At 31.5% G+C, this 13,487-nt stretch overlaps 1 protein-coding gene across 1 annotated transcript; it reads right to left on the reverse strand.

Annotated features, from left to right (window-relative positions):
• Nucleotides 1-1,252: 1,252 nt before the first annotated feature.
• On the reverse strand, nucleotides 1,253-12,730 carry LOC139503132 (sialate:O-sulfotransferase 2-like). The gene is made up of 5 exons (XM_071292859.1): nucleotides 12,588-12,730; nucleotides 11,389-11,407; nucleotides 10,529-10,701; nucleotides 9,002-9,149; nucleotides 1,253-3,183 (listed from the first exon to the last, which is right to left on the reverse strand). The coding sequence occupies exons 1-5, from the start codon at nucleotides 12,675-12,677 to the stop codon at nucleotides 2,909-2,911; spliced, it is 705 nt and encodes a 234-aa protein (XP_071148960.1). The 5' UTR covers nucleotides 12,678-12,730; the 3' UTR covers nucleotides 1,253-2,908.
• Nucleotides 12,731-13,487: the final 757 nt, after the last annotated feature.

Raw genomic sequence — 13,487 nt, forward strand, 5'->3', positions numbered from 1 at the left:
TGAAATGAAACTTAAAACAATAACATTTAATGGTTAGTGTTACATCGACGTTATTGCTTATAACGTTCTTTCGAGTTCTATATAACATATGGATATTATGTGTTTCTGTTATATGTTTATCATAAGTCAGTAAAAAAATATTTATTTTACATCTTTTTTTCAAAAAACAAAAGTTTTGAAAAGTACTCAGTAATTGGAAAAATCAGTGCTACAGTTTGGACTTGTACTCTACTAATCTAGATGTATATAAACAACTATTTATACTAAACTGTCTATTTAATCTGAACAGATCTTAATTGACTGAACTATACATAATTATTCATTTTCAGTCTTTCGATCAACTGTTCAGACTTATCCACTGTAGTGAAGTCAGTACTATTCAGACTATTTGCTTACATTCACATTTAAGATCTGCTCAGATTATGTTTAGATTTTTCAGTTTTTAATATAGCATGTACACTTTAACATCGTAATGTATTTTATTAAAGCAACTGACCAGTACTAAATTTCAACCAGAAAAATGTTTGACCAGTACTAAATTTACAACCAGCAAAATGTTTGAACAGTACTAAATTTACAACCAGCAAAATGTTTGAACAGTACTAAATTTACAACCAGCAACATGTTTGAACAGTACTAAATTTACAACCAGCAACCTGTTTGACCAGTACTAAATTTACAACCAGCAAAATGTTTGACCAGTACTAAATTTACAACCAGCAAAATGTTTGAACAGTATTAAATTTATAACCAGCAAAATGTTTGAACAGTATTAAATGTTAACACGGTGGTCTGTAAATTAACTATAATACTGGACATGACTGAATAATAAGGCCTTTTCACTTTTCTGGTGAAAGACCTTTTGATTTATTCTGATTTGTATTATTCTTTTTTCTTTCACCAAAATTTGTTTTCTTCTCTGTTTGGTTATTTCGCAATATGCCGCTTAGATATTTGGTATATGATATTTAAGAGTTTATACGCTTTCGATACTGACACCGTGTAACCGATTACTTTTCCATGTAAAAGTATACCATAGATACTGTTTTCTTGTTATTTTTTTATACTTTGCAACCGTATTAGAAACCGACAAATTTATTTTACCAAATTTTTATCTTTATATCCCCAGGATGTTTTGATAAATATAGACGGAAGCAGTAGTGTTCTAAATGATAGTATTTTACCTTATGCATTTTAAATAAGCGATATGCATCAGTAACTGGATTGTCATACGTACGTAATTGAGACCTAGGGTCATTTGATTTGAGGTCCTTAGTCCATAGGAAAGAAAATTTGGTAAAAGTCAAAAGTCAAGGTCATGTTCAAAATTTTTAAACATGACCTTTGATTTTGGCTTGTTATAACTTATTTTCAGAAATCTTGTAAGATATCGACAAAATATTTGTACAGACTTGTTAGTTGCGACTTCATATAACACGTACATTTTAGTTGAAAGGGAACGTAGGCATTTAATGGTAATTTTCATCCCTTTCATAATTAATATTAATTGTATGGTAACATAACTCATTAATAATGTACAGTAAAAACCTAGAGTCTTTTGATTCGAGGCCCTTGTTTCATGACATTGAAATTGAAGTCAAGGTAAAATATTGATTTGACGTTCTAGATTTCTAACTTTGCTTTAACTTTTAATGTATACATGACAAGGCAATAGGACTTTGTGCACTAAGTTACAAGCCATATAACCTTGAAAAATCAACCAAAAATGACCTTTTGGAAACCGGAAGTAGCTTTTGTTGTACTTATTCAATGTACAAGTTTAAAGACCCATATAAATTTGGAATCTGTGCCAAGTAAACTATCAACTGATACCGTTAGTGACATGTTTCAAACCGGAAATAGCAAATAACCTCCCTCATTTCAAACAAAAATGTATACATTTCTTTCATTTTAGTTCTGAACATTACATTTCTATTCAAATTTTAATATTTTTCACACCAAGAGACATGTATATCGTTTCGGTTGGAAAGACCTTTAATTGTTCTTTTAACAATTGGTTTTTAATTATTAATCTTGTTTTCTTTCGCCTAATATTTTTCATTCACTGATTTCTTGATTTTGAAGATGTCGCTTATTTTGATTGAAGTGAAATGTATTTGTTTTGGCAAACCATAAGTGAAAGAGACCGAGGGTCTTCCGATTAGAGGTCCTTGTTCCATAAAAATGAAAACAAGGTAAAGGTCAAAGGTCAAGGTTATGTTAAAATAAGATATCGACAAAACGTTTTTTTTCAGAATTGTTAGTTGCAACATGTCGTTAAACGTGAATTTGAGTTGAAAGGGTATATAGACATTTAATGGGAGTTTTCAGCCCTTTTATATCAAGTATTAGCTGCATGGTAATATAACTGATTAACATTATATAGTAGAGATCTAGAATCTTGTGATTTAATGTCATTCTCTTATGACCTTGAAATTGGGGTCAATATTTCATTCTTTATTATCAAGTTGAAGTGGAAAGATCTTCAATTGTTCTCTGAAAAATTTGTTTTTTAAGATTTTTCAGATTTTATTATCAAAATGGCCGTTAAAGACAAATATAGGTTAAGTTGCGGACTAAAAACTTAAAATATATGACAAGTAGAAACTAATATCTTATTCAATTAAAACGTGAGTAACGTAACATACTGGACATTTCATGTTGCCAACGTATTTCGTTCGGTTGTAGTATTGTACATATCTTATGAAACAACTCTACATTTTGCAAGTGTATGATCAAATGTTATGATCGCAGGATATCAAAAGACATAAAAGTATGAGATTTAAAATAAAATAATATCACCACACACTACAAAATAAACGAGCACACATATTTTCTGACTTCGGAGAACAGATATACCGAGCAAAGAGATATGTCATTGTTGCTGTTACGTACATGTCAGTATACTTCATATTTGAGGAATGTAAATATCTTCTCCAAGTGATATCATAGGCCCAACAGCTACTTCATAGCATAAACCACTTGAAGAAGAAGAATTGTATAATTTACAATCGTTTTCTTTCTGGCTGAACATTTTACATGAACTGTTCATGTTGCACAACAAAGCACAGTGGAACTGATCAACAGTTTGATGGATTTCCAAGTAGTCTCCAGGGATTTGTACTGAAGTACCAATTCTTCTGTACGACTGTCCTATCCTTGTACTTTTAGAGATACTCAATCCTGACAATAATAATTAAACAATTAAAATAATTTTAATGGTGTTAATGATGATAATGATTATGATGACTAATAAGAAAGCCATGAATAATATAAGATGTGGAAATAAACCTTAAGATAACAAACCGCCAACAACCTGTATAGTTAGAGGGTTGAGATCTCACAAAACAGGCTAAGCCCTGTTGCATTTTGGAGCTTGTCTGATCAGAAGCCTCTGGCCGTTGTAAGTTTTGTACATTTTTTAATGTTAGTTCATTTATATGCTTTGGAGTTTAGTGTGACGTCCATTTTCACTGAACTACTATACAATATTATTTTGGGGTCAGCTGAGGACAACCTCCGGTGCGGGATTTCCTCGCAGCGTTGAAGACCCATCGGTGGCCTTCAGCTGTTATCTGCCCTTTGGTCGGGTTGTCTCTTTGACATATTCCCCATTTCCATTCTCAATCTAAGTAGGTTTTTTGTTGGTTTTCTTTCAGATGTTTTTCTTGTCCGTTTCTGAGATACTTAACGCAGTACGTCAACTATTTTTGTTATACAGAATGATTTTGAGTTGTGCATGTCCTGATAAGTTGTACGTGTATATGAGTTTGACCTAATTTTTTTGTGGTCAATGATAAGTTTGTGTGTCTTAATCTAATTCTCAGATACCATATATAGCTATACACAATAAGAGAACTGTATTGTTGACTGGAACCGGTGTATCTATGCATGTCTGTATGGCATGTGTCCTTTTATCTTCACCTCATTTTCATGCGTCATTGGTAAATTCTACGTTTACTGTTTTAATATGCTTTTTAGATACTTTAAGCGACAAGTCGATAATAGTTGGCGCATAAAATGATGGTAAGGTGTACATGTCTTATGGCAGTGTTCATTTGACAATGACATTATTAGCATGGATCATTGATAAAGTCAAACGTAGTTGGTACTTGTAGTAAAACTTTTATTGTAAAAAAATCTACATAAAATAAATAATGATCAATGAAGTAAGCTAGATATATCAGCGAGTGCCTCTTTTATTATATCTCATTTTGTAATCGGTTTTTATGTAAGTAGTAAAGAGATGATTTGTGGAGTAAAAGATTGGGGAGAAGGATTCATAACGTTATGTACCTGAAATAGTGTCATCTATGATACCATCCTTTAAAGTACCGGAAATGAGTTTTGCCTACGTGTCGATCACACGAGACATAAAAGCTCACATACACATGCGTGACGTCAAGTTGTTTTTGTATTAAGAGTGGCCAAATGATTAACCGCCTATTTTTGTTTGGAAACTCTCGGTTTGAAATGTAATAGGAATGGTTTTCGGGTTTTACCTTTGTTGTTAATGGTACAAGTTTGTGTAAAAAAAGGATGTTGAGTGGTCGGAAGATATACAATCAGTATACCAATTTTTCCATCTAAAATTCTATTTATGAGTAGGTATGTCACTGCAAATGTCGGCTCAACCCCAACATTTGTACCATATTCTTTCACGTTTATCATATCTTGATGCAGAAAGGTAAGTTTCAAATTTGCTTTGATGATGCAGTCTTTGAGGTCCCTACGTTCGAACAATTTTTGTGTATATGAAAAGATATTGTTTTATTAGGATGCCAAGAATACTTGCATCTGAATAGAACCAAGAATGCCAAAATGATTTCAAATAGTGTGCACCTCATAGTATATGTCTTAATCATTATAGAATTATTACCAAGTTGCATTGCAAAATGTTGACGTTGATTAAGTTTGACAATCAAATATATTCTCCCATTTAAATTAAGAAACTTTACAAAGTTCACACCACCTCGAATGTGTATTTTGTCTGTAGATCAGATATCTGTTGACATATCTATTAAAACTAGAGCTGAATGAGAAGGAGAGACATACATTTTGATATTTTTTTTAAATTAGAGGCAAAAGAAGATTAGCGATGGTCAACTTTTATTAATTCATTCAGATCATAAGAATCAAAGTAAAAAATCAACAACATGCAGAAATTACATGAAATCAGAAGACTTGTTACAGAACAAACAATGAAAATAAATTACATGTGTGATTCTGCTCTCAGCATAGAAAGAAAATAACTCCGCTATGAACCAAATCTTTATATACAAATTCCTCCGGTATTTGTTATAAACAATCACTTTTCAATATCAGATATAAATAAGGCAATGGACAAACATTACGGCAAGTTACAGCGGGATAAAAAGTGTAATGCTTTCCCCCCCAAACCACCAATGATTGCTTACAGAAGACATCGTAACTTGTAAGACAGGCTCGTAAGTCCGACTTTATAAAAATAAAAAATAAATAGGTCAGGATCCCGGATAAAGCACCCAGACCTTTTATAGGGCACCAAACCGTCATATTTACGGCCTACTCTGTTCTGCAGAAACTCGACATCTTAACCATAACTAAATATATTCATAGCAAAGGAGTAGGTCCGGTTAGTGTCGATTTTGTTCTTAAATATCAGGTTCATCTGATGACAGATTTTGGACACTTTTAAAACACTTAAGGTGGTACCTAACACTACAGGGAGATAACTCTGTAAAATCAGCCAAACGTTTTAATAACGTTGTGTTTTAAAGGGAATATTAAGCTTCTCAATTATCAAAATTGGTGTTTGTCAATCTGCTATATAACCAGTGTATTTTTTCTGACAAAACGGTTGGTTCAAAAAATTAAAAATTTTTATGTTTTTATTGAAGTCTCAAAGTATATACTTTGACAAAATTTTATGAAAATTAAACGAGCCAAATTAATTTTAGTGAAAGTGTTGGGTACCACCTTAAGTGTCTACTTTAGTCGATTCAATTAGTTTAAGTGAAATATTTGGACTAATTTAGTTATAAAAGACGCCGAAACGCAAGGTTAATTATTAAAAATCTATCAAATATTCCATGATAGGTCACCTTTCAGATGGTTTTTGTCAAAAATGAAAGTTGTCGCATCCGTGTTCTTCCTCAACCTTTATATATATTATGTGTTATCATTAAATGCAACTTACATTTAAATATAAAGAATGAACACGAATGCGGCTACTTCAATTTAAGACAAAAATCGTCTTAAAAATGAACTAAAATGCTTAAATTGTGAAGATTTCAGTAATTTAACATGACTTTATGATGCTAGTACTCGATACATGTGCATTGTATTGTCAAACACAGCCCATATATATGTAACAGAAGTTTTCTACTTTAAAAAAAGACCAGCTAAAAGATTACAATTCAACAATTTTGTAAAACTGTTATATTGTGGAGCCAAAAAGGGGTCTTACTGGACCTATTCCTTTAAAATGATAAGTGCAAATCTTGAAAATTCTTGTAACTAACAGTTATTAAATAGTTCTCAAAAGTACCAGGATTATTATTTAGTACGCCAGACGCGCGTTTCGTCTACATAAGACTGATCAGTGAAAATCCTTAGTTTTTCGAAAAATTAAAAAGTTTTGTAAACAGGAAATTTATAAAAATGACCACATTATTGATATTCATGTCAACACCGAAATGTTGACTACTGGGCTGGTGATACCCTCGGGGACGAAACGTCCACCAGCAGTGGCATCGACCCAGTGGTGCAAATAGTTATCAAAGGTACCAGGATTATAACTTAGTACGCCAGACCCGCGTTTCGTCTACATAAGACTGATCAGTGACGCTCATATCAAAATTTTTATAAAGCTAAACAAGTACAAAGTTGAAGAACATTGAGGATCCAAACTTCCAAAAAGGTTTTGCCAAATACGGCTAAGGTAATCCATGCCTAGGATAAAAAAAATCCCTTAGTTTTTCGAAAAATTCAAAGTTTTGTAAACAGGAAATTTAAAGATATGACCACATTATTGATATTCATGTCAACACAGAAATGTTGACTACTGGGCTGGTGATACCCTCGGGGACGAAACGTCTACCGGCAGTGGCATCGACCCAGTGGTGTAAATAGTGTTCAAAGGTACAAGGATTATAATTTAGTACGCCAGACCCGCGTTCTGTCTACAGTGACATTTGATGCAGTGGCATCGACCTACAGCGATAAATTATACCTTAAAGGAATCTTATTTTCATATAAAACAGCTTAACAACATTCCCAAGTGTAACATAACAGTTAACAGGCAGTGGGTTGAAAAGAGTGAACAGGTATATATGTTTCAAATAACAATAAACAACACTTTGAAATAGCACAAAACAGATAAACCAAAACAAAAAAAGGTATTATCAATTACTTTCAAGTTCACTGGAAAATATAAGATTCAAGCACTTACTAAAATGATAATTATTAAATGATTCTTTGGTATAATTGAAAGTCAAATTCAAAAACTTGAAAAGATGCTTTCCGTTTTTGTGTTTGAAAATGTTTTGTAAAAAATAAGCCCTAATACATGTAATATGAGCACAAAAGCTAGTGGTGTACACTAAGTAACGTTTGGAATACCGACATTTAGTTTAAATGCTCATCCTCTTATTTCAACAAATATGTTATTGATGAAGAAGTCCAGCATTTTGATTATATCAGTTTTTGTGTGTTTTTTTCAAAAATTAATAATTTGCATAACTAAAAACTAGAATTGTGTATCTATGATTCCTGCTTTTGAAGGAAAAAATATCTATAAATGAGAAGATGAAATTGATCTTTCTATTGAACATGTTTGATAGTGTAAGTAGTGTACAGTTTTGATGTTATTGCAGATTAATAATGCTTGTGATTAAAGATTTTGAAGTAGTTCTTTAGAATTTTTAAGAATCCATATATGATTGATACCTCTGGTTAAATATGCCTAGAATGAAAGGTTTTGTTGTAGGCAATTTGTTAACTGTAGGACAAATTATAGCAAGACCTTAAGTAAAAATTGTAAGTCGAACATCTAGACGACCTAACTACATATCGTTTACTTATAGTATACATCAATTTGTTACTATTGCTTGTTTGATATAACCAGATATAAACATTCCATATTAATGGAACTCCACTATGTACATTATCACGTACATCACATGATAGAATCATATTCAAAACAGTGTGGTCCTGGCCATTGATTGACGACCTAAATTATCCCACTGACTGGGACAGATTAGGTGAACGTTTGTCGGTAACAATCACTGCTCACTATGTACATGTTAAAGACACTGAATCTGTGGGGTCACCAAAGGTTCTCAACACCTAAATAAAAAAATTCGAAAAACGAATCCGGAATAATACGATGTGTTGATTTATATCAATAATATAAATCAAAACATAAAGGTTATTCCTGAATAATTTTTCGAATTATTTTATTATTAAAGGCGTTAAGAACCTTTGGTGACCCCACAGTTTAAATTCTATAATAAGCAAGAAGTGAGCAATGGTCGTTACAGACAAACGTTCACCTAATCTGTCCCAGTCAATGAGATAATTTAGGTCGTCAATCAATGGCCAGGACCACACTGTTTTGAATATGATTCTACTTTGTGGTAAATAAGGCTAATTCTCCCCTGTCTGATTTATATACGCTTGTAGTGAAGCTTCAATTGCATATCAACCGTGTTTTTTTTTATCAACACTCAACTTATCGAAACAAACATTTGCATATACATTCTGTACAGTGATTCCATGAATAAACTCAGATTGACGTCTTGTAACAAACAACAATATATCATAACAGCTAAAAAAAAATGATTTTTGGGATCGATATCAAATGAAACAGAAGATGGTTTTGGAAATTCTACAGCTTTATTCAAATAAAAAAAAAAATTCCTTAATCAGAAAATTCGAATATTTTAGCACTGCATCATAATCCCTTATCATTTTAATTGAGTTGGTGTGATGCGTTCCTTTTTATATATAGTATACGTACCCGTACTGTAGACCGTCATTCTATAAGGACCTCCACAATTTGTGTTCCAAAGGTCTCCGGGACAGTAAGTATAGCACTGCCAATCATCTACCTTGTAGTGAAAGCTATGTTCATAAGGATCATTGCCACAAAAACACTGAGAACCTGCCTGTTGTAAACACGAACACAGTGAAGATTTATTAAAATTAAGTCAGTGTTGAGGCTGCCTTTTCTTATTATACACATATTGTTTTCATTGCCACATAACACATTTATTAAAATAATATCAGTATTGAAGCTGCATCTTCTTATTATGCACACATTGTTTTCATTGCCACAGATCAGATAAAATAAACCATCATCACTTATACTCATGCATTGTGATTTCGATTTACTTTCGTTTCAGTAAACTTTATCCTAATTTATTTTTTCTTTGCTTACTTGTTTCAAATTTGGTTGCCTGATAAAATACTAGATAATGTTTTTAATACAAAATCTTTCCTACAAAATATACAAAATATAAATTATCTAAGGATATTAGGTGGATTTAGTACTCTCAAAGTATAATGGTAAATAAACATAGTCCAAGAAAAAAAACCCGCTTTTATTACTGTTTTTTTTATATTTACAAACACTGTGACATCTTCACTAACATAATTGAATAGACACCTTCAGACAGCAGCCAAGCGTTGATTTCAGCAAACAAAATAACAACCAAATGAACTCCATCGGCTGTCGTACAAGTGAGCGATTTAGCGCTGTAAAACCAGGTTCAATCCACAATTTTATACATTTGAAAATGCCTGTACCAAGTCTGGAATACGATAGTTGTTGTCAATTCGTTTGATGTGTTTAGTCATTTGATTTTGCCATTTCAATAGGGACTTTCCGTTTTGAATTTTCTTCATCTATAAACATGATGAAACAATAGTATTAATTTAGACACAATATCTAATACACCATTTTTGTAGAAAATTGAGAAAAGAAATGGGGAATGTATCACAGAGACACCAACCAAACAAAAGCAGAAAACAGCCGAAGGCCACCAATGGGTCTTCAACACAGCAAGAAAATCCTGCATCCGGAGACGATTCACCAGGCCCCTTAATAAAATGTGTACGTCGCACTCCAAAACATATGAATAAACTAAAATTAAAAAAGCATACAAGTCTAACAAAGGCGGGAGGTGCAGAAATTCGGCGAGGTTAAAAATGTTATGTGAGAATTCAACCCCCTATACCTCGAGCCAAAGTAAAAAAAACAAAAGCAAAGTAAAATTCAGTTTGAAAGAATTCCGAGTGCGATGTCAGAATATGTAACAAAAGAATCTGTATGCATTTATGTATTGACCAAGGCAAACCATTTTGATGTTCAAACCTTTGCCTTTGATACATGAAAATAAAGCATTTTTCTGTGGTTTTAACTTTTTAGTTAGTTATTAATCCATAAATGGATGATAATGTTGATATGTCAAATAAATTTATCATCACATTAATAATGTCTTTCATTTTTTAAGGAACAAAAATGATTTTTAAAGATGAAACCCACCTGAGTTCCTGCATAAAGAAATCCTTGTTCAAGACACATTAGAATACAGACATCGTTGGTCATATATTGGAAATCATAGATTCCATTAACTATATGTAGGAATGGAAATAAACGGGTTCCATTTGGTGAACTAGAAGCATCATCTGAGAAACAACCAATATAGTCTGTATATCCTGTAAATAAACATAATACATTTAACTTGAAGTCCAAATTTAAAAGCGGTTCAAGAATTATTTGAGGTAAAAACAACACCAGTAAGATCTGGACCACACAACGTATACTTTTCTTATGATTATTTCTCAATTAGTTCAAATCTTACCAATAAAAGTTAACTCAAAATTCGGAACGCAACTAGATTTTTAGTGAGAACAAAATGTTACCAAACTTCGACTATAGGCCAAGGAACACACCCACATGCATGTTTAAAAGTAAAAATATAAATAAATAAGTTATTATTATACACAAACCAGTAAAAAGTAAAAACACAAAAATACTGAACTCCGAGGAAAATTCAAAAAGGAAAGTCCAAAATCAAAAGGCAAAATCAAAAGTCCAAACACAACAAACGAATGGATAACAAGTGTCATATTCCTGACTTGGTACAGTAAAATTCTTTTGTAACTCAAAAGGTACGCTTCTGTTACGTAAATGATAAATATCCTTTATTATTTGTACATGAAGAAAAATATCTTTAGAAGTTGTGTAGATTTGTCAACATTACAATTCCTATTCTAAATTGTTAATAAATATTAATTTTTAATTATATTGCTATGCAATAATATAAGATATTAATATCTTTATATAATATTTACGTTAAATACCATACAATGTTTAATTTGTGCAAATAAAAATAAACTTACGTGATGCATCATTCAAGCACTGTAAATAGAAAACGGTTCACTATAATAGGCCTAGGAATTTTAAGGAAATAGGCCTAGGATTAATATTTAATGTTATTTACTTATTACTGATTGCAATATATTTTTACATGATGATCACTTTAATCTTTCTTTGTCGTATGTTCAGATCTGATGCACTAGTATGCTAATGTTTAATGTAACTATAATCTTTGCATGTGAAATGTTATAGTTTTAGTTGCTTAATTAGCTTTTGTTGCTGGCATTAGATATACTGTTTTAAGAATATACACGGTGCCGAACATATAACTATACATAACAGACACTATAAAAATTTGACATTTACTATGCACAAGAAGAAATATCATGAAAAAAATGTCATTGGACATTTGCTACGAATAAGCAAAACATGAAATAAGATTTTATTTTTATAACATTTCTTAAAAGTTGAAAAAATTAGCATTCAGTTCGGTTCAATTTTGTGTCAAAATAAACTAACAATTATTGCTGATGTAGTACATGTATATGTGTTGCATCTCATTTGAATCCATACTCATATTACATTGTGCATGTGTTCAGGATATGGTTGGCAAGTTCATGCATTTTAAATAAGACAGTTTCAACTTTGAAAAGTGAAACAACGGAGACATCATTTGGATGACTGGTATAGCCCACAGAACTCAATACAAGTAGATTAACATATATTTTCAATCGGTATCATAAAATCGAGCATACCCATAGAGTTCGACTTTTACGTGTTTGTCTGTTTATTTATATTTATTTTGAGTATTTTACCGTCGGCAGTCTTTGGAGGTTATCTCGGTGGATAGTTAGGTCTGGTATAAATGAACAAGAAATGCTGATTCATGATAACAATTTCACGCATTATATTAGATTATTTCTTTTTAACATTCTGTAACTTGGATATACTTTCTAGTAAGTACATGTTTTTAATACAAGACGAGAATTTGAGACAAATCATTATACATTAAAAGCTACATAATGCCCATTTTAAGAGATTGCTTTCGAAAATGAACAGATGTAGTCACTTCGAGAAACCATTTTTTGGTTTTTGGTTAACTTACTGTATAATTGACATAAATTCCGAATTCAAAATGATTTAAAAAAAACGCGTTTATATCCAGAAAATACATGATTATTCTAATAGGATCGACGTTTTTCAATCATTGCAATATGCTTACCTTCGTTTGAATTCCAGAACTCCCTCCAGGAATACGGAATACCATCAAATATATTAGAAGTATATCTTTGTTCTTCATTATCAAATTCATTGTAATTGCTCAGTAAATCTGTATTATAATACCTTAAATAAAATGAGCGTGTACAAAATCGCTGAATAGTTTAATAAATCAAACTGTCGATTATTGCAAAGTTATTATCATTTTCCAATGGAATCTCAAAATTCAGAGAACGAAGAACATAAATGCAACTTACCCAATATACCAAATGTTTAAAAGTTATGTACGAACGAAACGAAAATAACAAAATTTAATACGACAAAAGACTTACGTCGGAGGTCATATTTGCAGAAATCCTTTGTATCACGAATTGAAAAAAAAATCCTAGTTTTCTCTATTCAAATGAACAATTATTGGACTTTCCTTTAAAATCTTTTTTCCTTTTGTATTGCCAGTGTAAGTTACTGTTGAAGTTTTCTGATTTTTTACCAATAATTAAAGGTGGACTTAATTGCTGTTTGTATTTAATGGACATATTTTAGCAATGCTAACATCGAACAACTGTAGTTCTTTTATTTTCTAATTTTTAATTCGATCTCTTTAACAAACAGAAGGAAAGGAGCATCACTTTATAATATTCGATTCGTTTTATATCGTCCTTAATGCATAACGAGAAAAAGATGAAAGATTATTATCCTTTTATTCCTCTATTTCTAACAAACATTCAAATATTTACAAAACACTTCACAAATTATCTTCTAAAAAAGTAGGTACTTTATTTTGTTTGTCCCTCTAACAAACTATTTTGAAAAGTATGTAGAACCGTTTACTGAACATATGAAATAGATCTGTTAAACGATATATCTAAACCGTTTTTTACGTCAGATTAATGGATGTTTTGTG

This window comes from Mytilus edulis, chromosome 14 (assembly GCF_963676685.1).
Source record: "Mytilus edulis chromosome 14, xbMytEdul2.2, whole genome shotgun sequence".
NCBI lineage: Eukaryota > Metazoa > Mollusca > Bivalvia > Mytilida > Mytilidae > Mytilus > Mytilus edulis.